Source organism: Macrosteles quadrilineatus, unplaced genomic scaffold (assembly GCF_028750875.1).
Source record: "Macrosteles quadrilineatus isolate MER2022 unplaced genomic scaffold, UCM_ALF_1.0 Scaffold_1__1_contigs__length_201487025, whole genome shotgun sequence".
In the NCBI taxonomy this organism is placed as follows: Eukaryota; Metazoa; Arthropoda; class Insecta; order Hemiptera; family Cicadellidae; genus Macrosteles; species Macrosteles quadrilineatus.
In genome coordinates, this window is record NW_026542594.1 from 136,571,066 (window position 1) to 136,596,878 (window position 25,813).

Consider the following 25,813-nt stretch of genomic DNA (forward strand, 5'->3'; position numbering starts at 1 on the left):
AAATGCTGAAGGTGTGAAAACCATTGAAATTCATCGACAAATTAGTGCGAAGTGTATGGCGAGAACTTTATGTGTGACGGAATGGTACGCAAGTGGGTAAGGGCATTTAAAGTTGGCTGCACCAACGTTCATGATGAGCAACGCACCAATTCATCAGTAATGACAGATGGCCGGCGGCCGCCCAGTGCGCTGCTCACCATGAACGCTGGTGTGGCCGTCTTTAAAACCCTCACCCACTTGCGTACCATTCCGTCACTCACAATGTTCTCACCAAACACTTCACTAGGATTGGATTTTGTTTCATTCCTTGCACCTGGTACAAGCCTACCAAGAGATTATTTCCTATAAGCAACGAGATTTTGAGTTTTAATATGATATAGGTTTATAGAAATTTCAAACCAGAATCAAAAACACTATTAATATTTCAAGACCTAAAACGGTTTCTAGGAACAAAAAGTTCTGTTTATTATAGAGCTTCATAAACATAGATAATTAGCCCAATATTTCAAAAGAACAACAAAATGGTTTACTTTAGACTGTTTTTAATGTTTACTTAAGAGCAATTAGAAGTTACATGTTTTCATTAGCATGAATTCATAAACAATTCCTCTTCAATTGAAAATCTGCTCCAGTTAAAATAACATTACTCTGTAGATTTTAAATCAACAATTCCAAAGGATTATTCAACATTGTTTCCTATATTGGAGGGAAGAGTTTCCCATGATTGATCTGTTAAGGAGCATTGATAACCACCCCCTTGGCCCAGGGACTGAGCTCGTGAGCTGCCAGTACCTCCCCTGGACTGTGGTAGAGAGTGTGGAAGGGACCAGGGTCCAGCCTCATAGGAGGGTCCAGGGGTGACCCGTCCATCTGCCAGATCTGCAACACAACAACGGTCATACACAATTGAAGGGAAAGTTCTAGTAGTTTGTGGGACGGTATATTTTTGTACAATCAAAGTGATTGGTCTTCCATTTTTAACAAGTAAAAAGTTTAAAATTCTTTATCCTAATGTATACTGTAAATAAATAGTGGTCATAGAGGGTAGCCTTAGCCCACTAAAAACTAGATTTGTCAAAGTTAGCTTAGATTATTATTTCACTATTATTTTAAGGTGTTATGTATGGTTTGTGTTCCTTCTGGACTTTTAAGTATCCATAGTATGGAAAGTAAAGTTTTAGATAATAAAAACTAACAGAATGGCACCCCACTCAACCACACTCCCTGTTTTATTATTGTTATACGTTTTCGTTCTTCTTTTACGGAGAATAAATTACGTTTTTACATCTGACATCAATGTGACTTGCACCCCACCCCGTTGGGTCTAGTCAAAACAAAAAACAGCTAACAATAAATCAAGTTTTCACTCTTAAGTAAGGTACTAGTATTTATAGGTGAGACACTGTAGTAGTAGGTACTATAAGAAGTGAACACTAAAATACTTCATTATGTCCCTACTCATCTACATTCAAAATTAGTTAATTAATAGCACGGTATGTTACTAAGAACGGTAAGGTACTAGCACTTTTCTTGATTAATTGGGATATAGTTGTATCTTACAAAATTCTGTATGGATATTTTGTTCAGCCATAGAGTTCTACGTTTGTTTAAATGGTCACTATAAACAGTTGATTTTCAAACTACAGTATATTTTAAATACATAGTCAAATTTCTAAATCTGTGAAAACAACACATCTTCCATTTTTATTCAGTATCAATGGTTTGAGAAGTTAAACATAACCTTACCTGCATCAGTGGAGAGGGAGGAGTGAACTCGTAGACTCCATTGTCCGACTCCAGGAAAAAGCCTCGTATACAGTAAGGGATCCCAGGGACTGACTTGACCCCTCCCATAGGTCGGGTCAGCACACGGAACACTACATACGCCCGGGTCAGCTCAGCCACCAGGTGCTTGGCCCATGCCTCATCTAGAGTATGAGGGAGTTGTTGAGGTTGTAAAGTTTTAGTGGCAGTGATAAGCAATTGTGCGACTAGGCTGAAGAGATAGATAAGTTTCTTTAAGTATACAATGGCTAGCATGCTTGTTGGTTGATTGGCATACATACAAGTAGCCTATGTTAGAAATATGTAAGAATAAAATCTAAAATTTAGTTAAAACTTGGTTACCTCTGACTAACTGAGGATCTGGGTTTAAAAACTCTTCTTCTGCTCCAGCGGTCATTCTAAACCGGCGATTTTGCTAAAACAGATATAATCAAATTATTGGTCATCGTTGAAAGCCTTCCCAAATAAAAATATAAGCGTATGGCAAATAAAAATGAAGCTTAAAGTGTAGATTTGCCATAAAGTATTGGTATGAACGAATTTCCTAAGGGCTCTGCTCTACAGGCCGATTACCAAAGGGCTTACATGCTTCTAAAGTTTAAATTATTTAATTAATTAAATGAAAAATCTGGCCAATGCAATTAACAGGTGTTGTTTTATTTAATTGAAAGAGTTGTTTATGGTGCTTTATTTGCATTATGAAAATACTAGCTGTTACCCGCCGGCTTCGCTCGACGTAACCTTTTTGTCTTATTGTTAGATCCAGCATCTCATTCCCTATATTTTTTCTATTCGAACTTGATATACTCCATATATTATGTACTTAAATAAACTTAGCATCTTAAATTAAATAGAGAAGTAATCACCCAAATAAATATTAACAAATTGAACTCTTTATTTAACAAAACTATTTTTAATTTGTAGAATAATTCATCAACAAATTCCAGATAAAACAATAACAATACAACAACACCTTTTTAAACTGGAAAAATCTATGTTGTATTGATGTAAATTCATTACAATAATACATTCCTATAGACAACATTGTAAGATTTGTTATTCTCAGCCAGTATATGCAGGTTTTGGGGACTTGACACTCTTGAACAACCGACATATAGCTGACCGTGTGAGAAGCAAGGTGTTCCCAAATGAATTCCTGCAACTCTAAGCGTTTGTCCCTGTGACTTATTGACTGTCATCGTAAATGCCACCTTTATCGGGAACTGTAGCCTCCTAAACTGGAATGGCAGATTATTAGGAATAATCGGGATTCTTGGAATCAAAACGCTTTCTCCTTTAGCTGTTCCAGTCAGAATAGTGGCATGTACTATGTTTCTTCCTAGCTCTGTGACTCGAAGCCTAGTGCCATTGCACAATCTTGGTGCATCAAGGTTGCGCATCAGCAGAACTGGTACGCCAACTTTTAGCTCGAGTTTATGGGAAGGCACGCCTGTTAGTTCCAATGAGTTTAGAAATTCTACAGGGTAAGTGGGACTGTCGTCACTGCTCATCACAGTGTCTATTGACGTGTATATTCTTGACTCCCCTGCTAACATTGCCAATATATGTTTGTTGATGTTGTTGACAGACTCATTTGTTGGAGATAGAACTGCCCTCTCGCATAACCATTCTTCGTTGCTTATATTCCTTTGTATGTTTGGATAAACGTGAGCAATAAGTTCATCCTCTGTTGTCACTGGATGACAAAAATCATTGGTAAATTCGATTTTTCCATCTGTGTCTGTTTTTAGGAGACCCTCTCCTATTTTCAGAAGCTTAGACGCATAGGCACCTGACTCCAAATCGTTGAAAAGCTGGACACGCATGTTACATGTAAGCTGGAGCTTTATTACCTTGGACCACAGTTGAGACGCCTTTAGACATGCATTCATCTCATCCACCGGTGTCCCCCTCTCAATAACGGGCAGTGTCTGTCTGAAGTCACCAGCGAGCAGAACTACAACACCTCCCATTAGAGATTGGTTGCTGCGTATATCTTGCAGGCTGAAGTTCAAAGCCTCTAAGGCGTGCTTGTGCGACATAGTGCACTCGTCCCACACAATTAACTTGCACTGTTGCAGGAGAGCACCGCGGTTGCTATTTTTACTTATGTTGCATGTAGGGGTCTCTTGGCTTGCTAGATTTAATGGCAATTTAAAAGTAGAATGTGCTGTCCGTCCACCGTTCAACAACGTTGCAGCGATTCCCGAGGAAGCCACAGCCAGGGCTATGTTCCGGTCCTTGCGAAGTCGGGCGAGCAGTAGGTTTAACACAAATGTTTTACCAGTACCCCCTGGTGCGTCCAGAAAGAAGAGTCCCCCATTACTACTATTTACATGCTGTATAATTACATCGTAAACGTGCCTTTGTTCGGGAAGCAAACGTGGCTCCATATCATGGACAAAGATATCTAAGGCAACGGCATCGTAATTCAGTTCTCTTACAACATCGCTTGACAATTCTCCCCTTTGTTCTGGAGTGGGCAAACCGAAGTCTGTCATTTTCATCCCTGATAAATTAGTTATTTTGTTCTCTATTAACTTTAAAGCCTCATTAACTATCAATTCTATGTGCGTACCTTGGAGTCTATGAGCTATATCTTCTGATAATGCAACCTTGTACTTGTCCCACAGTTGAAGTGGATTTGAGAGACCGCAAGTACTTACTATAACTGCAAACAACTCTCTGACTTTAGCTGGTGATCGGCACAGCACGGCTTCATCCATGGTAGCGTCCCAATGGTCGTCACTTTCTAAAAGCCCACGTGCCTCACAGGCTTTTCTAAATGTAGCATGTTCTTGTCCACCCACTGTTTTAAGATCGTGGAAGCTTGATGGGCCCCGTACTTGATTAAGCAGCATGCGCAAGCAGTAGCACTCAAAGTTGCTGACATGTACGGTATATATACGACCTAGTGCGTCTGCAGCTTTTACTCCCGGCCAGTTCTCAACAGGCTTTCCTTGTTTGCGGCGCTTCCACTCTTTCGCCGATGCATTCCAGATATAATAACGTGGTACTTCAACATAGAGCAAAGTTTTTGAAAATTCATCATTTTGACAAAGTTGGAAGAATGCAGTTAAAGTCGTCATAGGAGGAGTAGCGATTCTGTCGTGGAGATTTTGATCATTGAAGAAGACACGCTCGCCATTGGGCAAGTGCACCGCGAGATGGGTTACAGTGGGGTATCTCTCGTGCATTGGAAATCCCAATATACGCCACGCTGCTTCGTTACTGCTCACGTAACGTCCAGCTCTGAAACTCTGCACTTCATCCCTAGAATCAATGTTCACATTATCGGATTGCCTAACATTAAATATTGCCTGATCATTCCCTTTGTTAATATATTTGCAAATGTATTTTATGGCCTGTACAGAGCCACAATACTCCACATTCACATGGGCAGTAAACATTTTAAGGAGTAGGGGATTATATGGCACAATCCAGCTGTTATCTATTACAACTTCTTCTCCACCACGTATTCGAATAGTAGCTGTGCGTCCTCCATCCTCTGGCGCTGCACGTCTATACAGAGGGTAACCATTCGCATTTGTTTGAGTGGCATCTAGTAGCGCCCGAGGGTACGTCTTTGTGCACTTACTGTCCTTCATACAGGGAGCTGATGTATTATAATTGCCACATGGTCCGTGGATCATATGTTTTAGAACTGCGTCATACAGTTTTTTGTCGGTTTCAGGATCTGGGATTTCAGCACTAATTATGTCATCCATTTGATTTAGACGCAATTTTTCTTTAAGCCACAGTAAAACATGTACGTGTGGTAAGCCACGCTTCTGCCACTCTATTGAGTACATAAAGCACTGGCAATCTCCAAATACTTTACCTTTCGTGAGCAGAGATATAAGTTTTTTCACTTTCAATTCAAAAACTCTGGCAATGAGGTCGTGGCGATCTGTAGCTTTCTGACCAGGCATGAGTTCATCAGTTATCTCATTCCAAGAGGGGTTACACGTAAACGTGATGAATAAGTCCGGGCGTCCATAGTTACGGACATAAGCAAATGCATCTTGCGTGTACTCGTGAAGATATCGAGGGCTGTTAACAAAAGTTGACGGAAGAATCACCATCTGTCCTAAATCATTAGGATTCACATTGTTGTCGTTTCTTACAGCATCCTGCAGGTGTATGTAATTTTCAGCCCGTAACTTTTTCTGGTTCAATGAGATAAACCTCAAACGTTCGCTTTCTATTTTTACATACATATCAACCAGAAATTGATGTAAAAGTTGATTGCAGCGCAGAAGTAAATTGAATTCATTTGCACACACCATGATTTGAAATGCATAAAAATCCATGCATGACACTTTTTTATTTGGCAAAGGCTGTCTAGTGAGTGGGTTAATTTGGGGTATATCAAAGTGGTATCCTTCTTGGCCATTCCAGAAAATTATCGGATACTGAAGGGCATCATAGAACCTATGCGTGTCCGCGACACGGGATAGCTTGTCATCGCGGGCGTGCAACACAATGTCTCTACTTGTAGAATGATCATTGCCCACTACAATGGCTGCCACTTCGTTTATGGTGGGTAAGTTGTATCGTCTCTCATGCTGCCCATGAGGGACGCGATCAGGGTGGATTATTAATTTGCAGCTTTCATCCGGCATAACCTCTATCGCAGTTTTAAACTCTTTGATTAAATTATTATGCTCATGAAGGACTGTCTGTACTTTTCTTAGCGTTGGTTTTTCAACCCCTGGTACAATTTCAAATCTTCTATCAGTTTCTGCTTCCTCATCTCCATAAAAATATATCTGCAAAAAGTTTGGCTGCATATTTGGTGCAGGAAGTAGGGACCCAATTTTGTGGTAGACTTGCCCTTTAATTGTAAAGGTTGGTGAAAACCCAGGCATGTTCACTATTGTATCTGCCCCAAACGATGTCATGTGAAAGCAGGTGTTGTACCGCCTAATATTTTTCAAAAATCGCTTTGACTCATTAGTCTCACCGAGGAATAGCTCTTTCATAGGTTGTACTGGCTCTTGTGGCCGATGAATAGCAACCTTACCACCAGCACAACACATCCCTACAGGCTCCTCCTTCCACTTTAAAGCTCTGCAGTATCGACATTCAGTATCCATTCGCCCAACTTTTATCAAAACATGACTACTGTAATCTAGAGTTGGGTCGTACTCTAAGGCAGCATTTTCAAAGACGCCCCACGTATTCCTGTGGAACGTTTGCCGCCGTTGGGCAGCCCTTGCCGCAATAACGTTTCTGCGAAATTCAGCTTCCTCAGCAGTTTCTGTAGCTCGCTGGGATGCCATATGAACAGCGTGTTGTTGTCTACGTCGTTCATTCTGCTCCGTCGTTTCAGCTACTCTCAAGCTGGCCTGCCGGTGGGCTTGATCTGATAATCTAAGCTGACGTTCCTCTTGTGTTTCTACTGCTCTGTGAGCTGCCAGTCGCTGAGCATTCTCATTTAATCGAAGCTGACGTTCCTCTGGTGTTTCTGCTGATCTGTGAGCTGCCAGTCGCTCAGCATTCTCCTCTAGTCGAAGCTGAAGTTCTTCTGGTGTTTCAGCTACTCTCAAGCTGGCCTGCCGGTGGGCTTGATCTGATAATCTAAGCTGACGTTCCTCTTGTGTTTCTTCTGCTCTGTGAGCTGCCAGTCGCTGAGCATTCTCATTTAATCGATGCTGACGTTCCTCTGGTGTTTCTGCTGATCTGTGAGCTGCCAGTCGCTCAGCATTCTCCTCTAGTCGAAGCTGAAGTTCTTCTGGTGTTTCAGCTACTCTCAAGCTGGCCTGCCGGTGGGCTTGATCTGATAGTCGAAGCTGACGTTCCTCTTGTGTTTCTACTGCTCTGTGAGCTGCCAGTCGCTGAGCATTCTCATTTAATCGAAGCTGACGTTCCTCTGGTGTTTCTGCTGATCTGTGAGCTGCCAGTCGCTCAGCATTCTCCTCTAGTCGAAGCTGAAGTTCTTCTGGTGTTTCAGCTACTCTCAAGCTGGCCTGCCGGTGGGCTTGATCTGATAGTCGAAGCTGACGTTCCTCTTGTGTTTCTACTGCTCTGTGAGCTGCCAGTCGCTGAGCATTCTCATTTAATCGAAGCTGACGTTCCTCTGGTGTTTCTGCTGACCTGTGAGCTGCCAGTCGCTGAGCATTCTCCTCAAGTCGACGCTGACGTTCTTCTGGCGCTTCTGCTAATCTGTGAGCTGCTTGTCGCTTGGCTTTTCGCGAACTTTGGGATAAATTTGACTTACGTTTCTTCGGCATTTTAAGATGTATTTCTTGAATTCAAAACAGCAGTTAACATCGAATCCATAATGACGTGTCGATATTTAGATGCGTAAACCAAAATAAAAACAAAAAACCAAAATATAAACAAATAACTAAAATGGCAGCTGTATTTCTTTAGGATATTTAAATCGCATTAACGTTACCTTTAAGTGCTGCATTCTGAAGTTAACCTTATGAACTATTTGGAATGTCTGATTATGTTGCATAATGTAAAGCCTTTTTTTAGTTGGAACAGCTGACTGAATTCTTTAATTCCCTTTAAATATGAATACCCATGAGATTAACATTGGGAACTACAGAACCACTGGGGCGGAGCCCGAAAGGATTTTTGAGATAAGAATATGCTTTAATGTTAATCGGGAATGTGAGCTATCATCATGCCAATTTGTAGCCCAATCCGTCCAGTAGTTTATGCGTGATTGAGCAACACACACACAAACACACACACAAACACACACACAAACATACACACAAACTCACAAACTTTCAGATTTATAATATTAGTAAGATGTGTGTTATTTAGTAGAGGGTTATGTTTATTTAAAAAATGTAGTGAAAGTTTTGTAGAATATTGTTGAATGTTTTCTTTGTAATTAATTCATATTGTAAGCTAGGGGTAAAGAAGCTTCACTAAAATTGAAGAATTATAATATTTTTCATGAAGCATCAATATAAAGTAATGGATGTTATGCCACACTCAGCTGTGTTGTTGGATTCTTTTGATTTTTCTTCATGAAATAAGTTATGAGTAGAGTTTTGAAAGTAAGCAGGTGTAAGCTTTTAAATAAGATTATCTTTTAAAACTAAATCATAGAGTTACAGTATTTTTTTAATGCATCAGTGCCACTCTTGACGCACCTGGTAAAATACAGTAAATTAATGGTAAATTAAAGATTTAGACAGTAAATTAATGCAAAAGGCAATTTAAGCCTTCAGAGGGTTCTTAGTAGTAATAAAACACAAAATTATATAGGGTGAAGCCGACGGGTAACAGCTAGTCTGAATTTAAATTTAAAGAAAAGAATTTTACTACACTAAGTGGTAAATAAGTAGTGTTTTGTTTCTAAAGTAAATAATAGATAAACAAGGTTACTGACCTGGCATCAATATCAATTAATCCTATTGTTTTGAGAGGATAGCTAGTTTTGTCCTTGGTAGGCCTCGCATTTTGTAAATATTGTAAAGTAAATGTTTCTTTGTGTGGGTTTCTTTGTTATGAGTGAAGTATTTTAAAATTTGACAACAACAAGTGCTGAGTAATCTATGTTTGACAAAAAGAAAAAGGATTTATAAAATGGGGTTGAAACCCTGTAACTATCCACTAGAAACAATAGGATTGATTGACGACAGGTCAGTAACCTTATTTATGTTGTTTAATCAATACTGGAGGCACATTATGAATCATAATAGATGTGTAACTACTTCAAACAGCAGAACAACATTATTCTCTTTCACATACTCCCCCCCCCTTGGCAAAGCATGGGCAAAGCAGCTCGTCTATTTATAAGATGTGATGTGTCTTCTTACATGATAATGGTAAGTATCAATATGATGCACTTAGTAAGTAAATTAATTAATGGAAAATTATTTTCTAGAATATTATTAAAAGCATTTAGTCCATATTTATACGTGTAAACTAAATAACTATACCACATAGTAATGATAATTGATTGACAAATAGTATACTTTATTTTGTTGACATTTAACTTGCTCACCCTTTTGGAACATATTGAGGCACAAGGAGATCCATGCCTAGTGGAGTTTCCTGGTGAATACTTGCTCCTTCCCTGTAAAGGCAAAAACACTGAAGCTAATCAACGGAAAAACACACTGTTCATGCTCATCTTTTAGTATACAGTAGACTACCTCTTATCCGGACACCTTTTAACCAGACTACACTCGGCGGAAATGACATCTCTTTAACCGGACAATTTTTATCAGCCCATCGGTTTAACCGGACTAGATTGGCAGGAAGTGGGCGGTACTGAAACGACTGTTTTCGTGGGAAAGATTTGAGACCAGTCTAAATACGTAATAAATAGGGATGGTCAAGCCTCGAAATTTCGGGAAATTTTCGGGAAATTTTAAATCTCGTTACACGAGACGAGATTTCTTTTTGGCCGAGATTTTTATCGAGACGAGAATTAAAAAAAAAAAAAAAAAAAATTAAAAACGCCTGCAGAAAGTCAATGCAATACCCGCAATACAGGAGCGTGTTGTAGTTGCGTTTCCTTTGCGAAGGCGTTCTTATTTAATTAATTCTATAAATGTAAATATTACTTTAATTATTTTAATAATATTACTTTAATAACATTTGAGAAGTTTTGTTAAGTGTAAGCAGTGTGAGGAATGTTTTATTACTATAAAAAGTCAAAACAAGTAACTATTTTATAAAAATTAATATTGCTTTTATTTTATGATTTATTTTATTTTAGGATAAGTTGAACTCTATCCTAACTGATATCACTATGTTTCCTAATCGTAGGCATTTTTAATAAGTTAGGCGTGATTAATAAAAAAATGTTATGCTGATGTTTTTTAATAAAAGATTGTAAATATTCTTGCCTATTATCATTATTTTTGTATTTAAACAGTCATCTAACAATGTTACAAAATCAGGTAAAAATTTTGAACGTGCATTTCCCGTTGTGTATGAGAAGGGAAATCCCGTCTCGATCTCGTCTCGAAATTTTATGAGAAATAAAAAATCTCGTCTCGTCTCGTCTCGAACTAAAATTTCAATCTCGTCTATCCCTAGTAATAAACATTATTGGCTTATACAGTATGCATTCAAACGGTCTGTTTTAACGAGTTTTTGGGGACGTCGGTTTAACCGGAAAAACCATTATCCGTACTGGCTTCGGTCCCGAGGAGTACGGATAAGAGGGTGTCTACTGTAGATCTAAAAAAAAAAGGCAAGCTATTACGTTGCAAACAGTTTTGTTTGATACAAAATTAAATAACACAAAAAAAACGGCAAACTTCTTTGGCATTATAACAAAATTTTTTTGATTACTTAGCTTTTGATAGCCCTTTACTCTTATTAATATTTAATTTGTTCATTTTGACTACCGATAACTAGCTTGAGTGATGCAACCTCAAGTTTCTAGATAGGAACTCTGATTGTTTCAATTCTGAGTTGACTAAATTGAAAAATACATGGTTCTATACAGTATTTAACAAAGAAGAAAATAATGATAAAAATATTATTAAGACTGTATAGTTCCTGGAAATAACCTAGATAGGTAAGGATTTAATAATATGTATTAACTGTTGTAAGACACTGGGAATAGTAAGCCTGGAGAGATCTTAGAAAGAATGACATACTCTGCGTTTAGTGTAGCCACAATCCCGATAGTAATATCCACCAGCATTGCCTCCGGGAAAACCGTAATCACATATGCAGCTCCGGAACACACAAATGAAGAAAAACACATTAACTATGAACTCGGAGTACCTGAAACAAAATAAAAATTAAAAGCTTGATTTATTAAACAATTTTTTAGTAGACTGGTAGCAAAGTAAAGAGACATTTATTAAAAAATCAATGGATATGCTCAAAATAACAAACAGTATGTTGGCTCTCGTCAAATCATTGGAAACTTTTTAATTTTTTCCTGACAGGCTACTTTTACATCCTTATATATAATACGTGAAGGCAATTTCTACGAAACACTACTCCTCCGTTAATAATGGACGGATTTTTACAAACGAGGTGTCAAAATTAAGTACTTTTTGTGTAAACGCCCCCTTTCACCACATCCTGTAATAAAAGCCTTTGGGCTTTGCCCCACAGGCCATCAAAATCCCAATGTATTTCTTATGAAGAAAAGATTTTGTTTACTTAAACAGACGAATAATTTGTATTAATTACAGCTGTTCATAGTAAACACATGATACACACAAGAGTGTTTGTTTCCAGAGTGAGTTTGTTTTCAGTTTCGATAACTGGAGTGGAGTGAGCGTTCGTTTTCAGAGTGAGTTTGTTTCCAGTTTCGATAACTGGAGTGAAGGATTGATTACACTATCTTTGAGTTGACTCTTTTAAGGCATCGGAAATTGTGACTGTTATTAGTTTTGAAATATCGCTTTTAATATTTTGCTAAGATTGCTAAAAACAACATGTGCACCAGTTATATCTAATATTTGATAACAGGGGAAAATGTGGTCAAACCAACCACATTTCAAGAATAGTAAAAAAAAAATAAAATACCTACATCTACATTAAGTATATAGTACCATAGACAAAAGAATTAAATATAGACCGTCAGCTGTGCTGCGGTTACCATATGTTCTGGCGCACACCGCTTGGAGCACAACGGTAGTTACGGCGTACGCGCTACGTAAACTACAGCGGTGTGCGCCGGAACCTATGGTAACCATGGCAACCGTAGCACGGCTGACAGTCTATATTTCATTCTTTTTGTCTATGATACTACTTTAATGAACAAATGTGTTTACCAGGGTAAGAAGTGAACTTGAGATCTCTTGTAGGAGTAAGGATGTATCGGGAAGTCATCACAGTCTCGTACGAGGGGACAGCAGGCATACTGAGGCTCCTGGTAGACCTGAAGACACTTAGCTTCATCTGGCAGAAGATACCACAGTCCCCAGAGTGCAACATTGGAGATGCAAAGTCCCAAAACAGCCTTGATAAGCCCTACAAACACAATCTCATAATAACCAATATTAAAAGTTAAGTTCAGAAATGTATCACTGATTTTTTATATTAAAAAAAATTTTAGAGTACACCTCCATAATAAGAAAAACTTTCAAGTCAAACCTGCAAACAAAGTACACTTTTGTCAACTCATAGATTTCCTTATGAAACGTGTGCACTGTTCATAATACAATAAATTTGACACTTAAATTTCGTACACCCAAACTTGACTTCAACTGAATACTTCCTTACAAGTTTTATCGAAGGTACCCATCCAAAGCCAGAGGCGCAATTCCCCCTCCCCAAGCCAGAGGAGCAGTTCCCCCCTATTTATTCTGCCCTCCACTCAAACCTCTCCCCGTCAGTTTTCTTGGCAATTTACCCTTACCACATCAAACGAAAATTTTAAGTATTTAGTAAGGTTGAGGTAAAGAAAATCGAACTTGCTGACAATAAAAATCAAATGTTTAATTGAAAACGTAATTTAACAATAGGAACCGAATTATATCTAACTAATGGACAAATTGGAACTTTTTCAATTTACAATTCAGAATCCGTATTGTCAGACAACATGTTTTTAGCATTTCAATTGACAACATCTTCAAAACATTCAACAATATACTCGGCGCATTACTCTACTCTAACACAGTACTGTTACTGTACAATATATTAGAAAGCGTAAATTTTTACAGGGCTTAAGAATTCAAGCAACTTTAAGGGCATGAATAATACTTTGGCAAAAAGTATCTTGTTTCAAAATTAGATATATGTTGATAACAGAGTCACGAAATAGGGTAGACTAGGAGGGAGGGGGGGGGGATGAACATATGCTCACCCCTCCCAAGCTGCCTTCAACGAAAATCACCAGGCAAAATACCCACAATACCTTATTACCACGGTATGTTTTTGCGACGAAGTTATCTTATGATTCAGTTTGATAGCCCCAGGATTGGGTTTTGAACTTATGTGCCTGATCAGACAATCCTTAACATATACTGTAGTTGAAGCATGTACTATTATTAATAGTAACGGTACTGGGCTCAGAAGGATCGTTGAGGCTCAATATAATCAATTTATTGATGCGTGCGACATTCTCAGGTGAATAATATTAAACTTAAATTAATTACTGAGCCAAACCACATCTATATCACAGGCCATTTTGATGATCTAATATTTCTAATACATCAGATTAAATTTAATACAAGTTAAGAACAGTCAAATAATCATCACTTACCATCTTTTATATGTATTTACCGTCTTGTGACTAAACAATATAAGTGTAAATATATTATTATAAGTGTTATTTGACATATTTTTGTGCTTTCAGTTAACTATCAAAATTATCAATCATTGAGATGGAGACGCCACCTAAGTGTGTATTTTAATCTATAAATAAGAGTGAAGGATGAATGTATAATGATGTGAGATGATTTGTTACTGACTGTTTCATTCTTTACAGAGGTCAGCTGGTTGCTGCATTCTCCATTTTTCTATGCTTTCTAGCACGGGAAAAGGTTTCTAAGATTTACCTCTTCTCCCAGTTCTACCACCCCAGCTTCCCTTAATTTCCTCCATTAATGGCAACAATGGATTAGACAAACACTAACCTGCTTGCTTGCTTTTGGAGTTTGAACATGTTTTTTAATGTCTAGTTTGCAGGACAACCCCTAAAAAATGAATGCACAGGCAATGTAAGATTATGTGAAACTATAGTTCACTAAGCTTATGATGGTCTATCAAGACAAATGTTAACATGTACCTCAAAACAAACAACCCAGAGGGTATCCTAAATTTAAGAGAGTAAAATTAAAATTACTAAGATAGTAGCTCACCAAACAAAAGAAGAAATACAAAAAACCAAAGTAGTGCATGCAGAACTGTAAACAGTGTTGAACAGTCTGATCCAAGAGTGACGGGCAGATGACCCGGGAAGCCAGCGTTGTTGTAGTCACTGACAGAGAGAGGGTAGCAAGGCAGTCCCTGGGAAGGGTGGTTGTAGCACACACACTGACAGTGCCACACACACATGCAGCGCTGGCCTTGGACTATGATGATCTGGCGAGAGGCCACCACCTCATGGTCCAGGTTGTACAACACCACTGAAACAACAACATTTGTAGTCTCTGACAGAGAGAGGGTAGCAAGGCAGTCTAAAGAATTGGGAAAGTCTGAGCAGTATGTGTTTTAGTCTTTCTAATGGTTATATTACACTCTCCAGTTTCCACTCAACATACATGGACCCAGTTTACACAATTTTATATAAATGTGTTACTAAAATTAATTGTATCCATGCAAGCATTGAAAACTTAGCCTGGAATCGATTCGTAACCCCTGCTGATCGTTGACGTCACACCTAGAGGAGGTACAATTTCATCCCGTACACTTTAACGGAATCTAATCTATTTAATGTAGGCAATTGATCAGTCAACCGGATAATTATATTAGAAATTAAAAAGATCAGGAGATGTACGGCCCGGAATTGTACCCCCTGGAATAGTAATCCCTGGAATTGTACCCCTTTCTTGGAAAGATAGCATGGTTTGTGTACGGTGTTTGGAATTGTACCCCCCCCCCCTCCCTGTAAGTAACATCTTCAATTAATTGTATTTCAATGAACTTAAGTGGTATAATTAAAATGAAATAGTAGTGAATTGTTGAAATCTAAAGTGACATGTTCGAGCGATTTTTAAAGCTGTATGTACAGAAAATAGTGATTGTTCAAAGGAAATATTATTTCGAAGAGATTGGTTTAAGATTTCGGTTCACCACTATACTTCGCTTCGAACCATATGGATACCTAATTACATGATTGCTTGGTTTGTTTTGTAATTATTGTTATTTAATAAAACTTTTTTCACAAAATTTACCCCATACTCACCTTAAAACTTCAAAAATTCAGATAAAAAGCCCTACGTCAATTTTGAAATGTCGTAATTAGCCATATTTTAATCCTATACAATGTAACAGATAACAAGATAATATTAGTATATAACATAACGTTACTAGCCCGGTGAGTGGCATTTTGCGGGTGCCTCGCACCAAAGTAGTAGGCTAGATTGTTGGAAAGAAAATGTTCATGAACTGAAAATTACTATCAATATATCAAACTATTTACAAGAAGGCAAGAATAAGCTACAATCGATTAAACAATTGATACAAACTTTTGATTCATGCACACAATCAAAATTTACAACTAAAGTCGGGACCACGAAAGTTTGCAGTTGAGGAAGGAGCCAATGAGTGGAGGAGCCAACAGAGCGGTGTTGCCAAATCTAATAATACCAGCTGATTTGAAAATATTGTTTATTATTTTAATTAATGTCGTAAATGGGCGATATGGCAACGTCGCACTAGCCTGGTCTTGTGATTGGCTGCCGCCAACTGCAAACTTTCGTGGTCCCGACTGTAAGTTCATAACAACTGATATTTACTCTTTTTTTTTGTTTTATTTCTTTTAACTTATTTGAGTAAATTTTTAGTAATTGAACAATTTAAGGGGAAAGATGAAATTATCATATAACAATAATTATAATAACATTAGTAATGTTAATTAATTCATCTATATTCAAATGCCGGTATCCTCCTCAACTCCCAAAACAATTCAACAACTTGATGCCTAAACATAATCATAGTAACAAAAATATTTAAAGTATTCATTGCAACTGTCGGCTCCTCTTTGACCAATTGAAAACATCAAATATCAACAATCACATATAGCTCAGAGGTAAGGTAAGGTAAGGGGTTCATAAACTGGAGGTCTGGGGTTCAAGACCCGCCGGGGAAAGAAATGTACTTTGATTCTATTTTTTATCAAAATTTGTTTTTATGAACTATTTAACCAAAATACTCAACTGATAAATATGCATTTCATACAAAAACTTTATTATTTTGTGTTTTATGTAGGATATCCCCATGGGATGGGACCAACCATCCCATGGGATGGGACCAACCATCCCATGGGGATATGTGAAAACAATTTTTAAATTGTTGTAAAGTCAATTGTAAAATTGTTGTAAAAACAGTTTTTTAATTGTTTAAAAGTGTTGCAATATAGTTAAAACAATTTTTAAACAATTTTAAAATGTGCCAGTTGTCAACTATACTCATATTAATAACGGTTTTAATATAAGTTTAAAATTGATATCAAAACAATTTTTTCTCTCGTTTTTCTGCTACTTGGGTTCTACCAAGTTAAATCTCTACATATTCGCCTTGAAATTTTTGTATGTCCTGTGACAAACAGCGTTCAATAATGGCCCATCTCCCAATCTTGTTCCAGTCTTCTCATGATTGGCATGTATCCGAACGTTTCCCTTTCTTTCTTATCTGCTCCCAGCGCATTTGCCACTTATCTGATGTCTCCTCTCTCCATGCACTCTTGCTTTCCGATGTAGTCCTACCCACGGCCTTGTCTTGTAAAATCCTAAGCCTTTCTTCAATGAGCAAGTTGAGTTGTATGGCTCCGGTCAAAACCCTAATTGTATCATGGGGTACTGTGTTGTATGGTTTCATTGATTTCCCCACTTTCAACAAAACTCTTCTTTGCACACTCAAAAGTTTTCTTTTCAATTTTATTTTCTAGCATCTTTACCCCCAAACTCACAGCCGTAAAGCATTGCTGGCTCAAACACCCTTTGTACAGAGTCATCAAATGCTTCCCAGTCATGCCTCTATTGGCTTTGGCCTGTCCTGCTAATTTCGTGAAGGCACCTATCATTTTTTTGCACATTTTTTCCACATATTTTTCAAAGCAAAAGTCATTCCTTTACCTACAGTCACTCCTTAATAAGTCTGACGACATATCAAGATTCCTGTTAAACACAACAATGGCATTTTCCAGAATTTTTAGGACCCACCCATTCAATATAATCAAATAATTCTTTTTTTTTTAGATGAAAAACCTTTTTTAAACCAATATTAATAACTTCTGATTATTATTCTTGTGCACCTATCATAAATTATCATACAGAAGAATTCAGGTGCCATCAATCCCTTAAAATAGATACAATTGGATGAAATATTATTGTCCCTTCAATATTGGTACTCTCCACTCGATTGATCAAGAAGAATCGATTAAACAATATAATGTTATTTAGTTTCAGTAAAACAATAGTTATTTGTGCAACTAGTGAGCAAAGTGAGCAATTGACTCACTTGAGAGAAATACTTACTCATGAGCCGTAGGCGAGTGAGGAATTGTTTCTCGAGTGAGGCAATTGCACTTTGCACTCGAGTTGCACATTATATTTTTCCTACAGTTACCATAAAACAAATAAATTGGTAAAGAAACGTAACATATTTTTTACACAGAAGTGAACTTTTGATACGACATTTTTAATGATGTAACAGTACAACAGCTGACCAGCTGATTTACAGCCAGTGCTGCCAATAACGTATTTCGCGCGCATACGACCTTGCCTGCATGTTGCACGCTCACTATTTCGTGCCTTCACGTTGCAAATCTGGAGTGAGTGAGACAATGTTAACATTGTGAAGGCCACTGGGGCAGAGCCCTGATGAAATTTCAAACATTTTTTGATTGATGGCAAATCTACATGTCACGACCTATCCAATGACACCTTAAACAATTTCATCAGATGCATGGCAGCTTCAAAACAATTATCACAAAATTCATGTTGGCCTATTAAATATTATAGATTGCTCCCTGCTACCTCGTCCATTTCAATTTCAGTGTATGAAGAGGTCTGAGTCAATAGGCGAAGGTACAATTCCAGGGGGGTACAATTCCAGGGGTGTACAATTCCGGTCCTAGAAGGACTTCACTGACAGGGGTACAATTCCACCACCTACATTGACCAAATAAGCGTGAGTTATAACTAGAGAGGGTACGATTCCGGCCCGTATAGTTTTTTAAATGCGGATGGATTTAATCAAATCACTCGTGCATATTGTAAGTTTTATGAGGGGGTACACTTCCGGCCTGTACACACCGCTTTGGTTCGAGGAAATGAGACGTCATTGTGACGTCACTAACCTGAGGGGAGAAAAATACCAGGGGGGTACGATTCAACCACCCCAAACCCCCAACCAAGATTAGAGGCTAGAACGCTAACCTAGGTACCTGAACCAAGTGCCTTAATGTGGCCACAGGTAGTAGTCAAATATTTATTTTTATGTTTTGTCTAAATGTTTGTGTCTAAGTATTTAATGTTTTGATTACCTCACTATAAGATAAGATTGATGTTTTGACAAGGATCTGAAGAAGCCGATAGTCGCTGAATAGATTGCCATCCGCCCTTAGAAGAAGTAAAGGATCGATAGACGAAATTAAGGTAGATTAACCTCTTATTCAATATTCAGTTTCAGTTCTTGTAGAGATACCACATACTTTACCTGCATGGGTCAATCAGGTGTCTATCAGATAGACACCTTAATTAATTAAACACCTAATTAACCTAAAACCTAGGTTATTAATTTAAATACTACCTACTTTTACAATCGACCCTCCTGTTTTTGAGAGGGGAGGATATCATGGCGGTGTAAGTGATGCGATGTTGGGGTGGGATCTCATCCTTGCCTGGCTTATCAAAGTCTGACGGTCCGAGACGAGATGTGCAGTTTGAAAAATCCACTCCAAAATAATCTGATGCAATACCGAGGTTGGTCACAACAGCTTTCACTATCGTTACTTTCTCTGATGTAGCATCAGCATAAACTTCTGTTATTTGACCTTCAGACCTGAAAAATAGCTCTCTTTTTTAGTTTTCAAACATAGGCCTATATTATTTAGTGAAATACAAATCTTTCACAAAAACATTATAGAGAGTCCACCGACCGGGAAATCCGGGTATTATGCGTCAGCTTTTTTTAACCGAGAATTATGCGTGAATTTTTTTTACCTGGAATTTTCAATTTACAGCAATTGCGCATGACAACAGTGACGTTTCCGTGACCGCGGAAGACGATAATATGTCTACACACGGCCGCGAGGAATGATCAGAATTTTTCAGGATCACAGAAGAAGATGATGATAATATCTACAGAGCCGCTAGGTATGATCAGAATATTGCCGCGATCACGGAAGACGATGATAATGTCCACCTGACTGCGGAAAACTGCAAGAATTTTGCTGCAATAGAAGAAGATGATGATGATATCTACAGAGCCGCTCTAGGTTTGATCAGAATATTGCCGCGATCACAGAAGACAATGATAATGTCCACATGGCCGCAGAAAAAGATCAGAATTTTGCCTCATTTGAAAAGAACACAAAAGAAACATTTGCCTCTTCTCAACGAGGATAATTGGTGTGAAGACGAATCAGAAGCTGCCTGAGAAACATTGGTATCAGTAACATCAACATTTTTAGGAGTAGACTGAGATATAGAGTTACAAGAGCTTGAAATATATGAAACCACCAGATTTTCAGCTGATTCCAAGGTAATGGCTTGATTATAAGCCAAAGTTAGATTTTCAAGTAGTCTTTGTCGAATGGATTGTGATATTAATCCTTGAATGAAAGTGTCTCTTATGTAATCATTAAGATTTTCATTAGCAGTGACAGACTTAAAATTGCATGTTTTACTAAGTTCTTTGAGTTTTCGAAGATACTGATCAATATTTTCTCCAGATTACTGTCTTCTAGTGGCCAGTTGATGACGTGAATACATCTCGTTAGTAGGCTTTATAAAAAGTTTGTCAAGATATAGCTTTGGTATAGGAATCAGCTTCTGAGATTATTTCATTTCATGTATGTTGTAGTCCACATAATTAGTTATAAGTTTTAGTTGGCATTTTCTGCAGCACATTTCTTCTATGAAATTCTCAAAAGTGGTTTTCCAATGTTTCTACTGAGGATCAGAATGAGGGTCATTAGGGTCCAAAGATAGACACTCAGGCTTGAATTATTTATCCATTTAGTATTATAAAAGAACTTGTTACTTGTTATACTATAAATAAAAGTTTAAGTTGAATAAATTGTGATGAAAAGAAATTTAAAAAAATCAAATTAATATGGTTTTATTCAACTTAAAAATCTACTACATTTTTAGCTTAAAGAATTAACCCTTTTGAGTGCCACGCAACGATATATCGTTTTGCACAACATATCTGAAAAATACTTCACAACGATATATCGTCGTTGGTAGTCTTATCGAAAAATACATTGCAACGATATATTGAGCCGGTGCGACTTTCGATCATGTGAGTTTTAATGGGCATATCGGTTGACTCGGTTGTTATTATAAAACAACGATGATTTCAATCGATTTATCATACGAACGAGGCACGATATATCGTTCCATGGCACTTTTGGGATGAAAATTTATACTTTTACCGATTTTTTTTCTTGCGCACTACGCTTCGCCCCCAGGAAAGCCTCGCACTTTTTTAGACATACCTAGTAAAAAAACTCTGGCACATTTCGGAAAGTACCAATAAATTTCTGGCACCCAAAGGGTTAGGCCTAACACAAAACTGTAAACATTACATAATAAACAAAAACAATCTTAAGTAGAACAGCTAATGAAATATTTGACATTTCAGTAGAAATCACATAACATAACACATGGTAAATACTTACTTGTCACCAATAATCTCAATGTGGTCAGCATTCATCTCTATCACCACGTGGCTCTGATACCTCTTAAAGTAAGGCGCTCTCAGCACCACTTGGTTACTTGTGGTGTTCTGCAGAATGGCTTGGTCTGTCACTTCAATGAAGTTCTTCAGGAAATAATGTCCAGATTTTCCAGCTTTGGCTGCTTCCTATAGGCAAATTTTGATTTCTAATCGTTTTTTAAATTCTTTGTATGGCTTATTTTTACTTATTGTTGATTTCCTACAGTAATTTTACTAAAATAGACGATTTACTTAACTAGCCTACTAGCCAAGGTTGCCTTTTACAGGAGCGAGCTGGTCTAGTGGTAGAGGTCCTGGGTTCAAATCCTGCCTGATAACCAATGGATTTAATCTGTGCGACTAGGCTGAGGTAATGTGAAGGTGAGACAAAAAAGGTGTCACTTATGGAACTGGGTTTGGCAAAGATATTAAAATATGATGATATTATTGATGAGAAAATGTGCAAGGAAGAGGGCTAGACAAGTTCATCATCATAATCAAACCAAACATAAATAAAAAATGTGTGACACAGGCCTACCAGTTTATATTATTGTCTTCTGTTTTTACATTATGTAAAAAAACGAAATTCACAAAGTTTTTGAAGATGGCTGTATTATTGTATTTAAATATTTTTTGTGGTAAGCTTCAAAATTTACGTTTACATATACCTCAGGATCTATATATAAAGCTAATAAGGATCACGAACTATTGAGAAAAGTGTAAGCCAAACATTTATCAACCGCATACTTAAATAAAAGTGCTTCATGTAAACCTTCGTGGAAAAATATCAGTTTTCAGTTTTTCCATAATACTCTCCTAAGGGCACGAAGCTCAATAAAAGGGCCATTTTTTTTATCACACTTTAAATATTAAAGACACATTAGCTCTTAAGTTTGTTTTCATATATAATTTGCTTGTACACTTTTCCCTGAGTCAAACTTTTAATTGGCATTATTAATGTTTTACACCACGATAAAGTTATTAGTTTTGATTTTACCACAGTTTATATCCCGTGGTCTTGTAGATATTAAAACCCGCTTCCCCAGTTAAGGAAAATCAATAAACAAGTCAGCACAGACAGGTAAATTAAATATAGTTAAATTTTGTACTCATTCTGAACATAATATAACACAAAATGGAGACCTTGTATGTCTTTAATTTCATCTTCATTATTTATACTTACTTAACATTTTTAATACTTTTCTTTGAAACGGTGACCATATTTTAGTCTCTCAGTAGAGTGTTTAATGACAAGATGGCTATAAAAGCAACCTGCAGGCCTCACTGTACGTTCAACATCCTTCTTTTTCTCAAAACTCAACAAAAGTCTATCAATCCTCCGTCGCTTGTTAGATTCCAAGTCTAGCACACAATGTTTTTGCAATAATAACTAATTATCACTATATAGTCACTCATAATTTAATCGAAAAACAACACTAGTTTACAATCCATGAGGATACACACACTGTCTTACTGTATGGACTGGTAAAACACCAGAAGAAACACAGTGTAGAATTAATTGACTAGTAATTTACGAAAGCTGCCCCTAGACTGAAGTGAGGGGGGGATGGGGAAGAGTAGGCCGCTATTTTTTCCCCTGGGATGTGGTGCGTGAGGTAGCTTGCTGTCATGGCTGACACTGCTGGGTGCCGACACCCAATAACAAATAGTACCAACCCAGTCATTTTGACAGCTATGCGACATCTTCCGTGTAAAGATAATTTACAGTATTACCATCTGTTTACACCCATCCCTTTCACTAACCTTGTCCCTTCGCCAGTAGTGTAGCGGTTGATTGTGTAGACAAGACCCTGCCTCTTGTTGACAGCGATGCAGTTGTCGGGCGAACGCAGCATAGTTTACTCCAGCTTTGTCACATTCCTCACCATCAAATGTTATCTCATTCTCCTTCAACACCAGATACTCGTCTGGTCCTCCTACAAATGACCAATAACCAATTGTTGTGTAGAATTAAAGGATTACACCACAATCTTGCTAGTTATGGTACATTTTTTTCAATTAAAAAAATAAACAGTAGGTAGTTGTGATATGCAAGAAGCCTCGCCCAACCTTCTCTTCACAAAACTTTCAAAAACATATGGGAGTGTAGCACTCAATAAACCTAAATATATGTAGTACATTCAGGAAATCTGAATCTTAGAACTCCAAAATAAAGATGTTATTGCCTGGAACCAAAGACTAAAGGATACCAGCACTTCCCACAAGGCCCTATCTAAGAATACCAAGATTATCTAGGTAGCCAAGTGCTAAGAACTTTCAAATCTGAAGGTTGCTGGTTCGATTCCTAGCTAGACTGTTTCCAGACCCAGATGCCATTAAATGCAAATTTTGTTGACTTTCGATAGTAGGCCTAACAAGATCGGGCTTTGGACCCCTTCCATACAAAACCGTTATAAATGCCATACGTGTAGATATAAACAACGTGAAAAAATCCCACATTCCTGCCACTTACAGACTGCCTCCTAGATCAAGTACACTGATCTACTAAAGCAACATCCTTCAGAAATCAGTGCAATGAGTTATGTTTTACAAAACTTCCCAGCCTCATAGCACAACATTGCTAAATACTTCCCTCTTAACAAATTTACCATAGCTCAAAATCTTCAGCTCAGTGTCCTTACAAAGCCTGGAAAGAGGCTGAGGCACCAAGATGTAATCTGTTGAACAGTCTAGATTGTAAGCCACCGCATCATCAGATGAGTAAGATATCATTATACTTTTCATGTCATCTGTCAGTACTTCATTGATGGTTCCAACTCTAAAACAACATTGTTTTTAGGCCTACTTATAATTTGTTTCTAAACCAAGTGAGTTTTTTTTATAGAAAGATTGGAAATTTTGTTCACTTTTTTTACAAGATAAAGTTGCCTTTATTTGCAAGCATATCACTGATACGATTTTTAGAACAACTATTTTGAACTAGCTTATTACAGTTACAGTACTAGAAAGTAAAGATAAATTATCTAAGAATAGTTTTAGCAAATTTCCCTTAGCGAATAAGCTATTACCTAAGGTTTTATGATGATACCTTAGGTAATAGCTTTTTCCCTATGTGTCTTCCTTGCACAATAACCTGAGCAAAAATCATCCGAATTTGATCAAATTTAGTACAAAAATGTAAACTTAAATTTATTTGAACGAGTTTGCGAACCAGCATTATTTACCATGGGGACGGGGTTTTGTGGTGGGTTTTATGGAATGAAAGTAGGTTTTTATAATTTTTGACCCTCAAAAAATAAAATTTCCGAGTTTATCTCTAAACCATTTTTAAAGAGCTTAAATAAAACAAATAATTTAGTTCAGGTTTATTAAAGACATTAAAGTGTTTTTGTACAGTTAATGGTTACAGAGGAAATTTGAAAAATCTTTATTTTAAAATTCTTGTGTTATTCCCATGGAGAATAAATAAGTAAACTGCTGTAGTTTGCTTGTTTATGGATATATTTCGATAAAACTTGGCAAATTATTCTATTTTACACTAAACTATTCTTAGTTTACTAAAAACATGCATTTTTTGCCTTCCCTGTGTTTTTTGCCAATCTAGGTACTTTTTAACCTATGTTAATTAAATAGATTTTAAAGTGAAAATCAAATCAGGCAAATGGAAATTCACTTGGTCTGCAGATTTGCTGCAACAGGAGTATTTTATACTACTCATAAGCGTTTGATGGATGTCATTGATTTCAGGAAGCCCATTATACATTGTGGGTCCTGCTCTATTCAACCTCATCTTCAATTGGAAGTCGCTCACCAAGTAGGTCAAACAACACAACAACAACCTGCACATTTCTTCCACAGGAAGCAGACCAGCTGCTTTACGTATGGGAATAGATGATAACATTTTTTTGCAAAACATTAGAGTTGATTGCTGAATTTTCAATCCCTTGTATCTGCCCTATGACTTCTCCAGTGATATATAACCAATAACCATAAACAGAGAAGCAGTAGTAAACAATATCACTGCAGATTTTTTCACTGCCTATATAAAAAAATAACGTAGGCTGCAAATATATGCAAAACTTCCAGATACCCAGAGCTTTGTCTTACTTTTATCAATTCAGACTAATAATGTCTGGAATTGAAGACTCTTACACAAATTATTGCCACTATTTATGAATTAAAGCATGGATATTACAGAGTACATTTTTTATAGAGTATGAATAAACACTATAATTGTATGTATCTGTAGGATAAACGGCAAGAGTACCATCAAAACCAAATTCTTGACTATAGATCTATAATATTGTCATAGTCTACACACTGATTAAAGTTTATTAACTGACCTTCCTGGCAATCTCTTAGAGAGATTTTCCCAACATACTCTTCTGTCAGATGTTTTGTGTTTTGCATATAATTTAACCATAATTGAGTTTTCCAAACGAGGATTTAACAGTTTGAACACATTAAACCTAAAACATAGAATGGTTTTTGTTCATTTTGAGCTATATCAAGGTTCAGCTGTTACAGTACTTATAAGGGTTGTGCTAGAACTTGGAATACTGTTTTT

General features: G+C 37.2%; 1 protein-coding gene across 5 annotated transcripts in view; it reads right to left on the reverse strand.

The window, feature by feature from the left end:
• Positions 1-449: 449 nt before the first annotated feature.
• The window catches only part of LOC128985467 (hapless 2), a 37,210-nt gene continuing 11,846 nt past the window's right edge, over positions 450-25,813 (reverse strand). For 2 of the 5 annotated variants that reach the window (XM_054404965.1, XM_054404975.1), the window contains 12 exons: positions 25,590-25,715; positions 23,895-24,064; positions 23,050-23,222; positions 21,248-21,432; positions 19,157-19,404; positions 14,538-14,804; positions 12,507-12,705; positions 11,373-11,502; positions 9,761-9,832; positions 2,128-2,200; positions 1,747-1,928; positions 450-879 (listed from right to left, as the gene is read on the reverse strand). In XM_054404965.1, the coding sequence (XP_054260940.1) occupies positions 733-879; positions 1,747-1,928; positions 2,128-2,200; positions 9,761-9,832; positions 11,373-11,502; positions 12,507-12,705; positions 14,538-14,804; positions 19,157-19,404; positions 21,248-21,432; positions 23,050-23,222; positions 23,895-24,064; positions 25,590-25,715 (1,972 nt within the window). In that variant the 3' untranslated portion in view covers positions 450-732. The remainder of the gene's footprint in view (positions 880-1,746; positions 1,929-2,127; positions 2,201-9,760; positions 9,833-11,372; positions 11,503-12,506; positions 12,706-14,537; positions 14,805-19,156; positions 19,405-21,247; positions 21,433-23,049; positions 23,223-23,894; positions 24,065-25,589; positions 25,716-25,813) is intronic. The other 3 variants (XM_054405003.1, XM_054404993.1, XM_054404984.1) reach the window with 2 other exon arrangements.